Raw genomic sequence first — 21,115 nt, forward strand, 5'->3', positions numbered from 1 at the left:
GTATAATTTCTGTTTTGAAAATTGACAAAACATGTTCAAGGGAAACATCGCTACAGATTTATCAGATTATATGGTGTCCCTGTTTCTTCTTAGTGAATATGAATAAGGAATAGCGTAATCTGTATAAACACTGGCTACGGGCTGAACGACAGAGGGGTCAGAGTTCGAGTCCCGGTAAAGTCAAGAATTCTCTCTTCTTTACGTCGTCCAGACCTGCTCTGGGGGCCTCCCAGTCTCATGTCCAATGAGTACCGGGGGCTCTTTCACGAAGGGTAAAGTGGCAAGTGCTTGAAGTTGACTAGTCTTCTCCAACTAGTGCTGAGGTCAAGAAAATGTGGATCTACACGTCTACTTCCTCATACGCTTTCATGGCGTATTGCTTAATTAGTTAAGCACATGAAGAACTTTACGTTTTAGGTCTTAAGAGCTGCTGCTTTGAAGATCAAGGCGTTTTTGTTCCATCTCTTCCTGGGTCTTCCAACATCCTGTCGTTCACGGGGTCGATACTGAAAACCAAATTTGGGCAAGTTGTTTCTGTCCATGTTTGTTCCAGGCAGTCTAACCATTTCTGTCATTATTTAGACGACTAAAATATAAATATTCGCCACTCTACAAACCTCGTATCTCTGAAACATTTACAAATCGTTTGTCGGCTAATTGAAATACACGTCAACTGATTGAAGTGAGGTTTAGTTTCCTACGTTTGTATTCAGTATACAATTTGTGATATACGTTCTGGACACTCGTCTTCTAAAAAAAATTCATAAATATCCTAATCACCAGCTTCATCGTGTTTGCCAACACGAAATACTACAAAAAAAAAAAAGACAGAAAAGTACGCTGACATTGTAATACATGTCCAACTCATATTTTCCCACTTTTTACACATTTTCCATTTCGGTTGCCAACTGCTCTTTTCTTTTGGTGCCTCTCGAGCGTTCACTCTACGTCCATTACTGGAAGGGACTAGAATCCCTGCGGAATCGCGAGATGTCCCATGGATGACGCATGGAGTAGCGAAAATGCTGGACGATTGGACTCTGCTGTGCAGAGAGGGAGTTGACCAGGGGGTGGGGGATATATCCAGCGACCTCGTGTGTTTCCGTGCCAGCTGTCAGAGCAGGTAAAGAAGGAAAATATCGCGTACCATTTTACAGCAATTCTTCATGACTGCTGAAGTTGTAACCGCCTGCTCTCTAATACCTACTTCTGCATTCACAAAGTATATCATACAACATGGAAAAGAGATCCGGGGTAGCGCAGTCGGCATAGCGACTGGCTACGGACCGGACGGCCGAGGTGTCAGAGTTCTAGTCCCGTTAATGCTAAGACTTTTCTATTCTCCACGTCGTCCAGACCGGTTCTGGGGCCTACCCAACCTTCTGTCCAGTAGGTACCGCGACTATTTCCCCGGATGTAAAGCACCCAGGGTGTGAAGGTGCTCACTGACCTCCATCTAGTGCAGAGGTCAAAAATATGTGGATCTAGATATTCACTTCCGCATACACCTTCATAGCGTAGTGCTTAATTTGTGAATCACAGGAATAATTTTATCTTTTTACTCTGTGAAACAGATTACGTCATGACTTTTGTATGCAAATGTATGAAAGTCCTGTGTAAGTATTGTTAGGTGGAGGTACGCGTGACGAAAATTACGGGTTCTACGTCGGATGATTGTATTTATTGGCACTTAGGTTACAATCTCTCTTAATTATAATTAATACAGCGCTATCATTGATTTACACAATTTACAGTTCACCGTTGTACATACACTAGGATTCTCCGTGTTCACTAGTCACCTCCTGGCAACGGATCTCAACACAGAAATTAGCACTTCAAATCACCCACTATGTCTTCACAGGCAGACTTCTAATTCTTCTTCAACTACGAACTTTCCGCGACTGTCTCCTACCGAGAACTGAACTTGTCTTCAAAATAACTCCTCTGCACGGACAGCATGGAAAACACTACCTTCTATTGTTAAGGATGTGTGTTTACAACTTCGTTGCATAGTAATAGACGTCCTATTGTTCCGAGCGTTTGCTTCGGGGGGAACGTGTTTTAACACCCGGTTGCCTAACAATGGACATGTTTGAATATCCCACTGGGTTATGAATATCTGGAGGTTGCCGAAAATAGATCCTAGTAAATTTATAATGACGATGTAACGATCTTTGTATGTCACTAACGGGCGATGATGCACGCTCATTTCCATATAGTAGATGAAGTATACAGGGTGACATTTGAGTGTCGCGCTGTGATTAATATGAAAGTTACACTCTTATCCTGATGTTTGAAATATCATGAATATCCATTCAGCGGTTCTCCAGTTTTCTTTTCGTGTGTACGGAGGGACAAACGTGCTAACTTAACAGGCGTCCCGCAGGATTGTATATGCGCATAAGAAGTATGTGTTTCACTATCATGAGAGTGACTGAAGCAACGTAAACCTGTGCTTAATGACCGTGGCTACAAAACTAATGTTTCAAACAAGAATCTGCAGCTGTCTGCTCACGCTGGTTCCTCGCTCGCGGATTTCTTTTGCTCTGATGATGGAGGTGATACCTTCCTCCGAAACATCGGATTATATAATATCTACACAGCACCACGCCCCAGATGATGACATTCTTCAAGAATTATTCTAACACATATATTTCCTATTTAAATGCTCCCAATATTTCAAGAATCATTCAAATATGTGCACAATTATACGACACTGTCTGAGCTCTTTAGAATCGAAATGGGAATTGCCGAATTTCGCCATAGTTTCAGTGCAGGTTTTTTATTTTATTGCTAGTGGGGTGGCACTAAGTCCCTTGTACTGCGGCCACTTCTGGCCTCTTGTACCAGCCCCAGATGATAGGTGAGGGTGATTGTGGAGCAACTGGTGGAATGAAGACAGGCAGGGGAAACCGAAGTACTCGGAGAAAACCTGCCCCAACGCCACATTGTCCACCACAAACCCCACCTGACCAGACTCGGGATCGAACCCGGGCCTCCGCGGTGGGAAGCTAGCAACTAACGGCTTGAGCTATGGCGCGGCCTCAGTGCAGGGGTTACAACACGGGTATGGAAATCCTTTTTGTAAATTAAACATGCTTTTCAAGAAGGTATCATAGACTGATACACGATCGCTCCGTTTCGTTCCCTATCCAATGCATTACTCAGCAATGATCCTAGTATTTGATGTTAAGCAAAACAATAATTTGAGGTTCTTATGGCTAACATGAAGATAGAGGCGACATATTCGTCCTAAACGTCTGTTGACTTTCAACGAACTACACCGCTTTACATCTCAGAAGAGAGAATTATTTCGTAAACAATAAATAAAATATCAAAATGTTCTAATATTAAGTAAATATAAACAAAGTGCGTATAACATAGCTTAGAATGTGGCATCCCGTAATGTTATTCAATTACATTTTGGAGGAATATACTGGCTCCATCTTCAGGTTCAAAATTAAACCAGGTAAGCAGCAGGTAGTCACTCTGCTTGCTTGAATTACTCTTCGACAATCAAATGGAAACAGTTTATTTCTCCAATACTTATTTAAACTTTTATCAGAATACACGGTGTCACAATCTAGGAGACCGCACCGCAAGAAACTCATTTTTCGCAAAGACGAATTAGCCAGAATTTAGAGTCCAGCCATGGCTGGCAGGAAAGCTGAACACAAGAACAGCAACCCTGAAAAATCTGAAAGCACAACAACACTAAAGATATAAACATGTCTCATGTATCATCGTTATAAATAGAAAACAAAGCGATAAGAGAATTTACCTCAACTACAGCCTCCGGAGTCCAATGCGGTTGTTTTTATCTGTAAGATTATTTCATACTTGCTTTGTATCAGAATATGAGTTTTACAGCAATGTGTATAATTTATACACTCACGTAGTCTGTATAACGTACGGCGCAACTGAAGTTACTTGCTACGTCTTCGCTATAATTCGTCCCTAGAGAGTCGTTTGTTACCGCAGCTAAGTTCATGTTCTGTTTGCCAGTCTAATGGGAGCTCTAAGCTGCCGCTAATTGACAATTAATTCCCTTCTAAACAGGAGAATTCTTAGCGCAGGAAGCAAGCAAATGCATTTACTATATCATGTGGTAACTGTTATTGGAATTTGAGATCTAGTTAACAGCTACCAGACAGAACTGACATAGTGGTAATCACACAGGCGCACATTCTGAAAATATTCGGTTCGAATCTCCACTTCGACACTAAATATCGTGACATTTTCGTGGTTCTCCTAAGTATCTCCAGGCATATTCCGGTCTTTCTAATTCAGCATTCGTCAGTCAACCTATGTTCGACGCTATAGATCTATATTCTTAATACTGGCTGCATCGTAAATTAATAATAATAATAATAATANGGCGGCCCGGGTTCGATCCCGGGTCTGGCCAAATGGGATTTGTGGTGGACAAAGTGGCGCTGGGGCAGGTTTTCTCCTAGTACTTCGGTTTCCCCTGCCAATCTTCATTCCACCAATTGCTCTACAATCACCCTCGCCTGTCATCTGGGACTGGTGCAACAGGAGAGAATTGGCCGCAGTACAAGGGACTTAGTCCTACTCCACTAGCAATAAAAAAACATACATCCATGTTTGAAGTGTGATTCAAACACACGATCCCAGTGTTCCAGGGGGCCAAGACAATTCATACGATAGTCCGCGAGGCCTCTGTGATCGGTAACCGCAACAAATTCTGGTGGAAATGTAGGCTAATTCTTTTAATTCGTTTAGTGGGGGTGAAGTCCAACTGGGTCCACTCGGCACGGCGGCCACTGATTGGCCTATTATACCTGCCCCGGGTGATTATGATGATGGAGAATTTGGTGGAATGAAGATTGGCAGGGGAAACCGAAGTACTCGGAGAAAACCCGCCTCAGCGCCACTTTGTCCACCACAAATTCCACTTGATCAGACCCGGGATCGAACCCGAGCCACCGCTGTGGGAAGCCAGCGGCCTAGATGTAGGCTAACGCAGCGAAGGTGACTCTGAATACAGCTAAGTTACATCTGTGATTCCAAAGGAGGTCACTGAGCCAAATTACGGACGTTTCCCGCCCAACAGCAGTCTCTAATACCTCTGGTAGATGGGGGAAGCATTATAGATACCTCTCAGCTAGTAGAGCCGGTCTCGCTGGCTGGGCGGGACTGATGGTAAGCACCAGTACCGGTAGGATATAGAGACTAGTAGAAATCATAGAGGGAAGCACAATTGACCAATACAGGTCTAAGTGCATGGGGAAACCCACCCTCTCTAATAACTAACTAACTACATCTGTGATTCCAGGAGGCATCGTGGCTTACCAGATGCCCGAAGACTCAGCCCGCGAAGCCGGCCAGGACCTTAGCGATTCTTCTTACGATGGCGTACGGCGTGAAGGTGAAATGATTGGCGGCTTGGGTCGACTGGTAGATGGCGAGGTTGGTGGAGATAACTTCAAGCTGGACATCGGCTACGGAAAAGGTGAGATCAGTGCACGACCTGCTGGAAAGCGGTAGGCACATCCCAGAACTTTTAACATTTGTTCAAGGGTGAATACTTCAGAACATATAATTAATTTTATGGTTTAAATATAACCATATTCGAATCGTCATATATATGGATGTGTAGCCTTCTAATAGAGGAACAGAGTGTATGGGTGTGTAGCCTTCTGACAGAGGAACAGAGTGTATGGGTGTGTAGCCTTCTGACAGAGGAACAGAGTGTATGGGTGTGTAGCCTTCTGACAGAGGAACAGAGTGTATGGGTGTGTAGCCTTCTGACAGAGGAACAGAGTGTATGGGTGTGTAGCCTTCTGACAGAGGAACAGAGTGTATGGGTGTGTAGCCTTCTGACAGAGGAACAGAGTGTATGGGTGTGTAGCCTTCTGACAGAGGAACAGAGTGTATGGGTGTGTAGCCTTCTGACAGAGGAACAGAGTGTATGGGTGTGTAGCCTTCTGACAGAGGAACAGAGTGTATGGGTGTGTAGCCTTCTGACAGAGGAACAGAGTGTATGGGTGTGTAGCCTTCTGACAGAGGAACAGAGTGTATGGGTGTGTAGCCTTCTGACAGAGGAACAGAGTGTATGGGTGTGTAGCCTTCTGACAGAGGAACAGAGTGTATGGGTGTGTAGCCTTCTGACAGAGGAACAGAGTGTATGGGTGTGTAGCCTTCTGACAGAGGAACAGAGTGTATGGGTGTGTAGCCTTCTGACAGAGGAACAGAGTGTATGGGTGTGTAGCCTTCTGACAGAGGAACAGAGTGTATGGGTGTGTAGCCTTCTGACAGAGGAACAGAGTGTATGGGTGTGTAGCCTTCTGACAGAGGAACAGAGTGTATGGGTGTGTAGCCTTCTGACAGAGGAACAGAGTGTATGGGTGTGTAGCCTTCTGACAGAGGAACAGAGTGTATGGGTGTGTAGCCTTCTGACAGAGGAACAGAGTGTATGGGTGTGTAGCCTTCTGACAGAGGAACAGAGTGTATGGGTGTGTAGCCTTCTGACAGAGGAACAGAGTGTATGGGTGTGTAGCCTTCTGACAGAGGAACAGAGTGTATGGGTGTGTAGCCTTCTGACAGAGGAACAGAATATTAGGCTTTCATAGTGGCGGTTGTGAAGAGTTTCATCTACTGGGATGTAGTCCGTTGAAAGCCAACCGACGATTCGGTGGAATATATCGCTTCAGAAGCGAAGCCAAGAAATCAGGTGGAAGTAAGCTATGCTTGCCACCTGCTTTCACGCCGACTTTTTGCTCGACTTTCTCTTCGACCCTGAAGATGGAGACGATATGTTCCTCCGAAATGTTGGTTGACATTCAACAGACTACATGGCGTTGTATTCCAGAAGCTAGTACTCTTAATAATTTTATATTTAACTTCGACTGGGGGGGGGCATTATTGAAAGTGAAACTTCTTGTCGTGCTCGTGATCTGTTAGTGCGCTACGTTCTCACGTTTTTATAAACGTTACCTCAGTCTTAGGGGCACGCGGTAACGTACTTGGTTGAGGCACTATTTAACAAGCCGGAAGGTCGCAGGTTAGATTCCCGATGAGGTAATTGGGTTTTTCAATTGACCTAAATCTTCTGGCCGTACTATGGCCCTGGGGCCGACTCAGTATCTAACAGAAATGAGTACCAGGAATTTTTCTTGGGGTAAATGGCCGCCGGTTGTCGTGTAAGGCTGACAACCTCACCGCCATCTGTGAACCGACTTTCTAGAAAATGTGGGAGCCTTGACGTCTGACAATCCTATGGGCTTCCACGGCCTGTTACAGGGATAGCTTTACCTTTACCTCAACCTAATAAGGCATAGGTCAGGTAGTTACTTTAACGTAATTGCTTCTCTGTATTACTTTTTCTACTTCATTACTCTAAAACCTGGGTAAAACCTGTTTCACTTATTAAAAAAAATATAAGTTTTAACCAGTTTTAAAACAGTTAACAATGAATGTTACATCCACGAGAAGTTTGCGAACTTAAATGGTCTTCATCATGTAAATGAATTTAAATAATAGTTACGCTGTGTTGTTTTCTCGTCCATTGTTCTAAAATTTGGTTAGAACTCATTGCGACCGTTTCAAATATCTTATCTATATATCGTATCTATCTATCTGTGGCTCTACAGCCCTTGTGAACCTTGGCCGCTTTTTCAGTTTCTTAAGCCTATGCACAGTCGGTATGACTCCTTGGACGGTAGATCAGCCAGTCACAAGGTATTTACCTGCAAACAAGACATCATAAACACAGAATAGAAGCACACAGACATACATACATTCATGCCTCAAATTGGACTCGAACCCACGATCCCAGTGCTTGAGAGGGCGAAGACATTTCATGACTCAGACCTCGCGGCTACTGTGATCGGCTGTTTTAACTAATTAACAATTTGCTTTTATTATTTTTTTGGGAGCCTATATTTGAATCTGCGTAAGTTAAATGCGCGTTAGATGCGACTCGACTGTATTATGTTCTTCATAGGCACAACCATGGAACCTCAAATCCAACAGAATACTCTATTTGCTACTGCCTGCAAATCAGTGTTTTCCCTAAACAACACAGTTTCGGCGTGATAACTGGCCTATCTATTCGCTTAACAGGGAACCCGAATAAGAGGTGATTACATGAGCAGATACCAACGTCACCGTTGGCCGGAAAATTCATAGCCGATCGCTTTACTACGTGGCACGAGGCTGCTGAACAGCCAATAGCGGTATCTGTAATCCTCTGGAGTGAAAGGGGAGGAGGGGTGTTGCTAACGGCAGTACCGTGGGAAATGGGTGTTAGCAGTTGTGGAGTTGGGAATGGATTTTCAATCAATGCCGTTATGGTGGCGGGGTGATGGACAGCCGTGACAACGCTGTAGCATCTGATATGGGCTGTATCGCAACGCGGGTTGCATTAAAACAGGGCTCGGGGGAATAACAGAACTGTGGAAATTCGTACACTTTCACCGCTTGTCCAATAGAATCGTATCTTATGACTTAAAGACGTGTCAACGTTTAGTCATTGACACAAATATTGACTAATGAATTGATATTGAATTATTACAAATATTACAATTATTTAATATTATCATTCCTTATTCAAGTTTACTTTTCAGGCTACCCATTGAGGCGGGCAAGTTTCGATCCCGGGTCAAGTCATGTGGAATTTTGTGCAGTAGTGGCACTGGGGCAGGTTTTCTTCCGACAGGGACAAGATTTTATCTACTCTCCATAGCGTTCAGACCGGTTCTGGGGCCCACCCAATCTCGTATCCAATGGATACCGGGGGCTCTTCCCCACGGGGTAAAGCGGCCGGGCCATGAAGCTGACAATTCACCTCCATCTAGTGCAGAGATTAAAAATTGTGGAGCTATGACTCCACTCGCCCATGTCATCATAACTTAGTGCTTCATTAATTAAGCACAGACAACTTAACTTTTTTACTTATAATAATTTGGTGTTGATGTGACATGTGCTGTATCACGTAAAGGAGATAATTTACGACTGACTATTTGTGCTTATTATTCGTGGAAGATGGCGTTAAATTTCGGCCTCGACGTGTCACTAAATAACATAAGCACTTCTGAAGAAAAGGATGAAGTTAGTAGTGTACGACAGCTTATACACGTATGAGAAACAATGAAAGTTCACACTGAATTCTCACCGGATGTTAGACCAGCCTGTAATGCAAAGTTGTTTTACGTCAAAATAAATGGCATATATTTTCTGAAACACCAAGCCCTGTTAAGGAAATGCTTTTCAGAGAGACAATACAATAGACAAGAGTAATGACATACTGATCGTTTGAAATAGACCCGTGGAATTGATTATCTGTAATGTAGGAGGTCAGCAGTCTGTCTGGGTGATGGAAAACTATGGATACACATATTTTGTAGCGGGTAAGTAAGGAGGTGAAAGGGTAGGGTATTTTAGATTTGAGATTCTCCTGGCTGTAGCTACTCGTATGAAGGTACTGACGATTCGGAAGAACGTATTAACTTAATCTTTATTTTAGAAGTTTAAATAAAACAAAGAAGCTTTTTCCTCTGTTTGATTTCTTGATTTACCCTTCGACCCTGATGATGGAGGCAGTGTGCCCTACCAAAATACCGACTTTCTTAAACCGGATTATAAGGTGGCACGTGCGAGAAAAAAGTACTTTTTTCTTTGTCAGTATTCTGATATAACGCCTGATGCCGTAATGGTGGAGCCAGAGGAGAGATCAATTGTTAGGCAACGGCTTGGTAAACAAGTTTCCGCGACAAAGGATACGCAAACAACAATAGAGAAAAATAGGGAACGATGTTTTCTCAAGTCAGAGTCAAAGTCACGTTACGACTGACGGTCAGTCAGTCAGTCAGTACGTCTTGGTGTCGAGCCAAATCTGGGTCTTATGACCAGATATTTATTACTGTTTGACAGTTTCGGTCTCTCTGACGAGAGGACGGGTCTGTCTTTTGTCAGAGTCATTGTCTGCAGTAGTAAGTTATTTGTCATAATGTAAAGAATATTTACATTTTACATGTTAAACATGTTAATAAATGTATATAAAATATATACAAGGCCTCTGTCAGTCATGGCTCAGTACAGCAGACCATGCCCTATTTCTACTAGCTTCCGCTATAACGACAGTCTAGTCACTTGAGATGTTTTCTGTTCGATCCGTGCAAAGTAGTTATATAGAAGAGTTCAGTTGAGATCGGGTGTTGGTCTCTGCAAGGATGGATGAGAAGTTGGCTCCATGAGCTCAGTTGGTAGTCGGGCTGTGAAGAGAAGACTTTATGTGTGCTGTAGTACAGTGATATTTGGAGTGTGTAATTCAGTGAGACTATAAGATCCTTTGCCAGGCAACGGATAGTGGAGACAGTAATAGACTGAGGGCACTAAATGTGTGTAACAGTGAACTGTAAAACGTGGAAATAGCTACAATGTTATAGTTGTTTGTAGTACGTCCTATAAATGGTCAACAGATCCAATATCTAATCCATACCCCGTCTATAGTCACAAAAGTCTAAAATGCGGCAATTTATTTCATCACTAGGCATGTACCGAAAAATCTGGAGTAGAGTTAACTCTAGATTTGCATTCGAAAGATCCTCGGCTCGAATCTCGGCAAGGGAACCTGTTATCCTCAACGACATTTTTCGTGGTTGTCCTAATCCTCTCCATACAAATTCCGAGATAGTACCTCCATCAGGGCACAATAGCTTCCTTCCAAATCCTCTCCATTTCATTATTTATTTTTATCCTGCCAGTCGACTGTGTAGTGTCTCAATACTAACAGCGTGCTTAAGTGGCCAACTTATAAGCGACTAGGCATATACGCGAATATTGATTCTTTCGGTACTGAGATTTTTGATTACTTTAAAGAAATACCGAAAGGTTCGTTCTGAATTAAAATTATGTTAGGTTAGGCTACAGACGTAGCCTGTACGTCTGTAGCCTAACCTAACCTAATTTTGACTTAGAATAACCAAACCTATTGTCAAGAGTTTATGACTCCATGACTAATAATAACGGCTTCTGGTTTATATTATTAACACATTTTACAGTCTCTCTTATTCACAAACAATTATAGCGCTATCAATAATCTACCCACTTCACAAATCACTAGGACACCCTCCATTCTCGGTCTCTGTTGTATTCTTTGTACTCCTTTCTGTGTCGTCTTATAATTCCTCGGCAAGGACGCCATGGATAACACCGTCTTATGTTATCAAGAATGCGTGTCTATTTGTTCGTTGCGTAGCAATGGATGTCTTTGTAGTGTTGAGACCGTGATTTCGGGAATGTGTTTGCCAAGCCTTTGCCTAGGTGTGGACATATCACACTATTATGCCATGAACATATATTTTTTTTTAATTGCTAGTGGGGTGGGACAAAGTCTTTTGTACTGCGGCCACTTCTGGCCTATTGTACCAGCCCCAGATGATAGGTGAGGGTGACTGTGGAGCAATTGATGGAATGAAGATTGGCAGGGGAAACTGAAGTACTCGGAGAAAACCTGCCCCTTTGTCCACCACAAATCCCACTTGACCAGGCCCGGGATCGAACCCGGGCCGCAGCGGTGGGAAGTCGGCGACAAACCGCTTTGAGCTATGGCGCGGCCCTGTGGACATATGTATAGTATGTAGTCTGTAGCATGGACTAATGATACCTAAAGAAAGAGACATCCTAACAATAGCCCTACCAAGACTGTGACTTCTAGGCTTGAAATCAGAAGCCTCTCTTGAAATAGAAGGACCATCGGTTTTCTTCACATGAAAGGGTTGACAGAAAACCATTTTCAGATATAGCATTTCTGTTTTAGAAACTGAAGCCATTTTCAGTCACAAGCCGCTACTCAGAGCATAGCGGGATTACACATTGATCTCTCTCGGATCAGAAATTGGTGGGGGGGAGGGGGCACAACAAAATAAGCTCCATTCTGCGTCTCTCTCACGTACAGATATAGGTTAGGTTGCGCAAAGCATAAAATGTTCCCTCCAGTTCACATCTGTGGAAGTACTGTCACTCTTTCAACAGCACGCCCCACGGGACTGTATTGGTGCCCGGAAATTCCGGAGTGGTCACTTCATGACGTATTAGTACCGTAAATTATGTAACGACCGCATCCTTCCATATCTTCTGCAATTCATTATTCACCAATCTCAGCTATTGGTGATGTCACAAATAAATAAATAAATAATTATTTATAAGGATTGCATCCTGTTGTGTATATACAATGAACACATAATTTCACCGTCAACCGAACAATAATTTATTTATTTATTCATTCATACAGCACGCACTACATGTTTCGACCTCAAATGGGTCATCTTCATGTGCAAGTTTCTCACATAGTATTACCGATATGCAACGTTAATATTCCCATTTTTATAAATGGTTCATACAAGTTAGTTCCTATTGAATTAACAAACTAGAGAAAACTTAGACTAGACTTTGGTTAAAATTGACGATAAAATATAATAAAATATTAATAATAATCAGAATAAAAATCGTACATGTGATAAAGTCTTATACATAATGATAGATTAAAGCAAATTTAATAATTAGGTGATCCTAAATCCACAATTTGATATTTAAAAATGATTTAAATGATTTTTCAAATTTTTATAAGCTGCGAATAGCTTCTTGTTCGTTACTGCAGTAGACCATGCACAGGCTTCGTCAAATTTCTTCTACTTTTTGCTGCATTGGCTCGCCATGTTAGTATCGTAATGTTACCACTTTCCTAGAGAAGAGATTCCTCCTCTTTCATGCCGTTGGGAGCCATTTTGGTTAATATGTGCTGTTTATATTATTCGGTTCATTGCGCTGCGTGGTTCATACCACAATTAAGCTACTTCATTTTAGGTTGCTAGCTCTCTTAAAGTAACGCAACGTCCTCTCCGCATCAGTTATAACAATTCCAAAGAGTTCGTGGAAACGCCTGTGGAGGCGCCACATGATGGCTTGTAGATGAAGGCACACGCATGGGTATTGTGAATTTAAAAAATTTCACAATGCAAACAGTGCAACCTTCTTCTTCTCCTTTTCCTCTACAGGATTATAATTAAACTTTTTCGGTCTTTTATGTGACTCCATCATTTCCTGTCTTCCCACCTTACTTTTGTGGTTATAACTTGTTTAAGAATGCATGTTTGTTTCATTCTTCGGCGATGTTCCCAATATTTCTGGTTATTTTCTTCTGTTTTTCGGGTTCAGAAAAAATTCTCACGTCTGTTACCAACCATTATTCAGTCTATTTTATTGGAGTCCCTTTCAAAGATTGTAAATATGTCACCTGGCGTTATACCCGTCAAACATCACTGCTATTCATTCATCAGTAATCTGTCAGACGACAGGTCCACAGTCTCTCCCAAAACAGTTCATCCACTTAATGCGATCTAGAGATTTCTCCTTCAAATGAGAATATCCTCTTATGTCCCCAAGGTCATCCAGCATCTTCTTACGTCTTCTGGTTCGCGTACATGGTGTCTCTGTTTTTGGAAAGTTCCTGGCGTAACTATGCTCATGTTCAATGTCTTCCCTGTTCTGATTCGACTGTCACTGTTCAGTATCGAATTATTATCCAGATTTTAACATTACATAGATGTTGAATTGTCATGTAAAGGTAGCAATTATTTAAAAAGTTAGTTACCCCTGAATAAGGCGGTGCCATAACCCAAGCGGTTAGTCGCTGGCTTCCCACCGCAGCGGCCCGGGTTCGATCCCGGGTCTGGTCAAGTGGGTTTTGTGATGGACAAAGTGGCACTGAGGCGGGTTTTCTCGGAGTACTTCGGTTTCCCCTGCCAATCTTCATTCCACCAAATTATCCATCATCATAATCACCCGGGGCAGGCTACAACAGGCCAATCAGTGGCCGCCGTGCCGAGTGGACCCAATTGGACTCCACCCCCCACTAAACGAATTTAAAAAGAAATTACCCCTGAATAAGTTAGTGGAATTTATATATCAGTATTTCCCGCACACCTTCATTGTCATATGCTGTATATTCTTCCCAGTGGTGTGTCAAAACCGTAGAATACTGTATAGCGGCTACCCGAGGAAATGGGCTTAAAAGGCAACTTTGTTTATAATGAAGTTAGGCATAAAAAGCCTATGTGTGTATATGTGTCTGAGGGAAAGGAGTTAAAAAGAGGGGGGTGCCTTGGATTTGTGAGGGGAGGAAATATACTCGTACATTGTCTGTTGGCTTTGCGTTTCCTGCATCGCGCAGTAATATCCCGGATTGAGTAGTGCCGAAACATAAATTTCAACCCTATTTGTCTAAAACATATTGTTCATTTTTAAACTTGCTTTGCCTTTGTAATATCTAGTATCCTGCCATCGACTCTGTAAGAACATTGTTTTATTGATAAGCAACAAGTACGCATAAACCTGGCCCAACCGTTAATTTAACTGACGTAAATTATGACAGCTGTAGTCCATGAGTGCTGGAAGTTGGCTACGAAAATGTATCCTTCCGCCAGGAGAAGATGCCTAAAGGGATCCATACACGTACGAGTCTAGCTCGCGAGTCCGATTCGGCTCGGGTTCCAATGAGCCAAACTCGTCCGTATGTGGGTCGCCACGCTCATACGTGTGTGGTGAAATTAATCCGAGCCCGGCTCCTCGCCGAGCCGGACTCGCGAGCCAGACCTGTACGTGTATGGGCCGCCTAAGAAACTCGAGAAAACATGTCCCTGTATGTGACGCCTTGAAATCTATTAGAATTTTACTGATATTTCGAAAGAACATACTGACTTCTTCCTCAGGGTTGAAGAGAAAAAACAAAAGAACAAAAAAGCAGAGATATCTGCTTCATAATTAATAACTACAATTTCACCAGAGATAGTTTATACCGGTAGCTCATAAACGATTTGGCTTCTCGTTGGAAATTGCAAAAGTTTTTAATATTAGCTACATATGTGTCTTCATTATTATTATTATTATTATTATCCTGAGGTCAAGGAAATATGGATCTATACATCCACTCCCCCATACGCCTTCATGGCCTAGTGCTTAATTAGTTAAGCACATGGACAACTTTACGGTTTTTACCTGAATGCGAGATTCATTGGAGATGAAACGCTCCTTGAGTATTACTTATTTGTGTGTCTTACGGGTCGACTTCTTGACCAACACATATAAGAGGCCGCGCCATTAGTCCCTGGCTTTCTACTGCAGCGGCCTGGGGTTCGATCCCGGGTCTGCTCAAGTGGGATTGGTAGTGGAGAAGGTGGCGCTGGGACAGGTTTTCTCCGAGTACTTCGGTTTCCCCTGCCAATCTTCATTCCACCAATTGCTTCACAATCACCCTCACCTATCATCTGGGGCTAGTTCAATAGACCAAAGTGGCCGCAATACAAAGGACTTAAGTCGAACCCCACTAGCAATAAAAACACGTATACGTAATATATTGAGTCAGATATTTTGTAAATGTCTCTATATTCAACAGTTTATTCCTATACACTATAAATTTCTTTGTGCTCGTTTATTAATGCTTAATTAAACATTTCTTCTATGAGGTATATATGGAGTTACTACATTTTCTCATGGCTCAGGGGCTGGCGTATGCTTCACTGCCGTACAGGTGGTGGCGGTTATATCTTCAGTCTTATTAAGAGAAGAATCTCGCCCACACCCGCGTCCCATCTACCTTCCATGTAAATGGAGACATTTGCATTTGATCAAAATGGAAATGAGGTATTTAGAGATTTGGGGACTTGGGATGTAGCACGCTACGAATAAAATTGTAAGTATACAGAGATTTCGATCTTTCCAAACAGAGTCTAAGCTATTCCCTCTAGCTCATTTCCCCATATTTCCAATTTACGGACATCCAAATGAAACAGCTTTCGTATATATTCCGCTCGGTTTTCTCTTTCTAAACTGTCGCAAAAGTGGGGTTTCCTTATACAAGTATTTCAGAAAAAGAAATAAGAAGAAAAAAAAATGCAATTTATCCTCCACAACTTTAAGCATGTTTGTGGCTTCCTACTCTTATGATTTCAACTGGAACATGTTCTTCAAAGAAACTTTGACTTTGGACGTCACATGTTTTCAACATTCACAGTTCTTGCGATAACACGTTTATAACGCGGAACAGAAGAACCCCAAACTTCATATGAACTGTAATAGAAATATACATTTCAAATTATATTTCCTTCAACAAGGATTTTTCGTAGGACAGACCTACGCGGTAGGATCCTGAAGAGTGCAGTCAGTACAGCGACTGGCTATGGGCTGAACGGCTGAGTTGGATTTCGAATCCGTAGCGCCCAGACTTCTCTACCCTCCACATCATTCAGACTGGTTCTGGGACCCACCTAGCCTCCTATCCAACGGGTACCGGAGGTTCTGTCTCCGAGGTTAAATCAGCAGGGGCATGAAGCTGACCGCTCACCTCTTAACTGGTGTCGAGGTAAAGAAAACTTAGATCTATACATCCACTCCCCCATACGTTAATTGTACCTAAACGTACCCAATTCCTGACATATATCCCTTGTTTTTATGCTTGGGTAACAGAATTCGCAGTAACTTTGGTCGAGTTCACTGAAGTAAACAAGGATTTATGTTGCGTATGCCTTAATTTCAATGTGTGACTCCCTACCACATTGCAGCTGCAACCACTGGCCCCACTACTTTGTCACTACTTGTCACATTTCTCAATTCTCGAACCCAACCTAGAAGCCATGTATAAAATCATATCCTAGACATTATTTCGTTGTACCACTGTCTGAATTCGTCGTAAAATTATACACGTCCCCCAGTTACATTTCCACGTAGATTCCTCGGTAATAGGAAGTGTAGAAAAAATATTGTGTTTAGTGCCTGAACTATTTCGCAAATTCTCTCGTTGTTAACTCTGATATTGGTATTATAGCTGTGTAGTCTATAACCACATGCGGAAGCTAAGCTTAAAGGAAATACCCGTAACTCTTCAGCCATTTGACGTCACTAGGATTTTTTCCAAAAGGGGCACCAGGTACCTCAAAGGGGCAGCCAAAGCATTTGATTACAAAATTACGTTGAAGTTTTTCAAGATTATTTTTACCAATGACTCTAAAGTATTCAAGATTAAACAATATTTATTTTGAAACATTTTAACTTTTACTTTCAGTATCTGATATATTTCCTTCGACTTTCAATCATGATTTATTTTTCCAAAATTCGAGGAAAGGTGCCGATGTCCGGGTTCCCTCGCTTGCGGACCCTCGTAGTTCAGTTGTAAGAAAGATTATAGAATAATGAGCGAATAATGAATTTGTAATAATGTGTCTTCATCTAATTAATGTTACTGTCCCAGAATTTGCTTTGAGGAGGTGTGAAGAAGGGTCTGTGTACCGGCCGAAATTCAAATGTAAAGTCTTCTGAATAAAAGTCATGAAAGTTTTACTGCATCAGAAGAAATTCTCCGACATAAAGAAAGCTGATTTTAATTGTTTAAATTTTCTAATATCTCATATTAACTATCACCATGCATATTCCACACTCATTCGTTTCTGTTGTTCTTAAAAGAGGCCACTACAAGACAGGTGCTATCAGATACGTCTTACATTTTAATTTGGTTATTGTTCAGGCCGGACTTTACACCTGGCCACTAGTTTGTGTGCGAGGAAAATAAACAGAAGTATGAAAAGTATTAGACCGATAGTGATTGCGTCTGCATTTGGAGAAGGAGGGAGGATTGCGTATTGTAACTAAGACGCTGTTATGACCCATACATATATTGCAATACTTATCTCAGTGGAATCGGCCAAATCCTACGCGTGTTCTACTGAGAGCGGCCTTGTCTTGGAACACGAATATTACCTCCATGTTGTCAACAGTGTGCACGGGACACATGTGACACAAACTAAAATCCAAACCTTCCAGTAGCTGAGATTGAAGCACTCTTATCACCGAGACCCAACCAGTAAAACGTTCTGCCTACAGACGACGGTTTTCTACAAATATTTAAATTTCACACTAAATTAATTCTGTTGGGTGTGGACAGACGAGGTCAGTGTTAAGAACAATCAGGGATCTAATTGTTCCAGGGCGGTTCGTTGATATTTCCTCCCTGAATTCCTGGGTGCCAGCCAGACATTTTCTTTCAGATACACAAGCGGGAAATATAAAATTATTTTATCTTCTTTATCTTCCATCCTCCCATATGCAAGCTTCAGACCCTATAATTACGCAAGGTTTATGAACTGTTATTCAGTTCCACATTTAAAAGTAAGTTTTTGGAAGAGCTAATCGCGTGCTTTCCTTCGATAAGACACGGGTCGTATAGAAAATGACGTTTCCAAATTTTCATTTATTGTTACGTGTGCATTCTTTGCCGCTATACCGTGTTTACCGAGCTGTTGCCTAGCATTGATTAGGGTAGGGACAGACACAGACGGATTGGAGGGATTCATGAAGTGCCCCGTTGAGATGGGCTCAGATGCCATGATATGCTTACAAATTTTCATAAATATTGGTTTAGCCATTTAAAATCCATTAGTGGTGAATTCACATACACACAGACAGAATTGTGATCGCATAAGCCTACTTTATTTCTTTCAAAATAAAGAAAGTAGGCTAAAAATGTGAAAGTTGCTATTACGAAATGAGAGCGCATTCTTATTACGGCATACGTCTGTTTTAACCTGCAAAAACGTTTCGGATCACCCTAGCACGTTTACTCGTATTTTAGGATGTCTCTATGGGAACACCGTAGTCGGTGTAATATTTTAATAACCGTACAAATCATCAGATTTTCATTTCAACTTCAGCCTTGGAGGAAAGGATCTGTAAGTCTGTGATTGTTATAGCGCATACCGTTACGTCTACCTAAACAATTTCTTCGCCGACATTTTAGTGTCGACCAATGCTGTTTCGAGACGGACAACGCTGATCTCTGTTGTGAGGGGTTATTAAGTCGCGCCTAAGATTGCAGTAAACTGTTATATCTCTGACGATAGGACTTGGAAGTTTTGACATCGTTTATACGAAATAGGATACAAATTGTGCAGTGCTTGTAAACAATTAGATCAGTTCATATTTTCATTGAGGAGTTTCGCTCGAGTGGCATCAACAGCTGCTCAAATGCTGTTAACCAGTCTGACGTCATTTCCAGGAGTCGGTTGAGGCATTATGCTACAAGCTGGAAGGTCGCGGGTTCGATTCTCGTTGAGGTCATTGGATTTTTTAATTGACCTAGTCATTCCAGCCACACTATGGCCCTGAGGTCGACTCAGCCTCTATCAGGAAATGAATACCATGAATCTTCATGGGGCGGGCAGCACGCAAGGTGACAATCTCATTGACATCTGTAAGCCGACTGCCTAGCAAATGTGGCAGCCTCGACGTCTCATAACCCTATGGGCCTCCACGGCCTGTTCAGCAATAGTTCTATTTTCTTTGTCCCTTGTTTGCGTATACAGTATGTGTTTATATTGTTTTTCTTTTTGTTCGTGTTTATTTTATATTTGTCTTTTTGGATGTTGTGTTAGTACGTAAATTAAAAAAAAAATGTAATTGAATTGAAATATTATATGTATATTTATCCCTGTACTTAATTAAATAATTGAGCGCTATACCATGAAGGAATATTGAGGAGTGGAGTTATAGCTCCACCGTTCTTGACCTTGGCACTAGATGTAGGTGAGTGTTCAGCTTCACGGCTTTGCCGCTTTATACCCAGATATATGCCCCCCGGTACCTACTGGACAGGAGGCTGGATGAGCCTCACAGGCCACCTTGACGCTGTTGTCCCCGCCGGGATTCGAAGCCTCTTTGTAGAGCCCTTACACTAGTCGTTATACTGACTGGATAATAATAATAATTATTATTTATAATGACTCTAAATATTTTCTCTCAGGTCTGGAAAAATATGATGTTCCTGTTCCTGAAAGGAGTATTGGTAATCTTTGCAAGTTCAGTTGCTCTTTCAGTAACTTTTCTTAAGCGAAATTTGTCTTCTGCTTTTAATGAAGTTCGTAATTCGACAGTTATTTTTGAAACTTCTGTTTAAATTTAAATACAAATATATTTACCTCTGTTCCTTATGTATTTGTTTTCTGTTGTCTTCTTTAATTCGCACTGTCTCTGTAACTGAACTGATTGGCCGTGCCATAGCTCAAGCGGTTAGCCCCTGGCTTCCCACCGCGACGGCCCGGGTTCGATCCCGGTTCTGGTCAAGTGGGATTTGTGGTGGACAAAGTGGCGCTGGGGCAGGTTTTCTCCGTGTACTTCGGTTTCTCCTGCCAATCTTCATTCCACCAAATTCTACATCATAATCACCCGAGGCAAGTAGAACAGGCCAATCAGTGGCCGCCGTGCCGAGTGGACCCAGTTGGACTCCACCCCCACTAAGCGAATTAAAAAAAAAAGAAGAATTATTACTGATACTGTCAGGCTTGTGTCAGACTGTAACGTTTCTGACTTGTATACGGGATATGCCTTGTTCGAATCCCAGTGCGGGACATAAGCAATTATTATTGAGGTCCTTCATGTTTTCCTCTGTTTCTCCAGGCTAATGCTGGTATAATACTTCAAGACAGGCCACTATCGCTTTCTTTGACATCCATATTCCAATTCTTAGTTGGTTATTTAACGACGCTTTTAGTATCGAGGCTATTCAACATAGGATTTCTCAGCTCATCATTCACTACTCATCATTCTTGTCGACACCGTGTATTCTGAGCTACAGACAGCGTTTTTAAGTGGGACATATATAAACCAAACCACTCCTCTTCTTCTGGAGATAGTGTTTCTTTCCCCGTTCGCCTTAGTGAGCGGATCCACACTTGTAAGCAAGAGTTTACACTTTAAAATCTTTGCCTTCCACAGGATCCTGTACACGTTGTGCCATTACTGTGACGTATGTAGGTAGATGCGCGAGGCAATCTCCACAGCAAGACGATAATTGGGACGCCGAACGAAAATTGCCTTGTGCATTGGACGTGCTGTGGTTTGCAAGAAATTCTGTGAGGTCAACGGACTTAGCCTCGCTAGCACATATATTGCCTAGCAAATATACACTTCGCGTTAACAGCTGTAAATCTTCTACACAGATCATGGCATAAGACTGTAAATCCAATAAAACTGATGGTGTTCTTAGCTATCCAATCTTTTACACAACAAGATTAATGTAATGTCAATTGAAAATTCTATGAGAATT

At 42.0% G+C, this 21,115-nt stretch overlaps 1 protein-coding gene across 1 annotated transcript in view; it reads left to right on the top strand.

The window, feature by feature from the left end:
- Positions 1-21,115, top strand: part of LOC111864390 (discoidin domain-containing receptor 2) — a 214,110-nt gene that overhangs the window by 105,176 nt on the left and 87,819 nt on the right. Inside the window, exon 4 of the mRNA XM_023851611.1 lies at positions 5,300-5,476. Within this exon, the coding sequence (XP_023707379.1) occupies positions 5,300-5,476 (177 nt within the window). The remainder of the gene's footprint in view (positions 1-5,299; positions 5,477-21,115) is intronic.

Source organism: Cryptotermes secundus, unplaced genomic scaffold, assembly GCF_002891405.2.
Source record: "Cryptotermes secundus unplaced genomic scaffold, Csec_1.0 scaffold399, whole genome shotgun sequence".
Classification (NCBI taxonomy): domain Eukaryota; kingdom Metazoa; phylum Arthropoda; class Insecta; order Blattodea; family Kalotermitidae; genus Cryptotermes; species Cryptotermes secundus.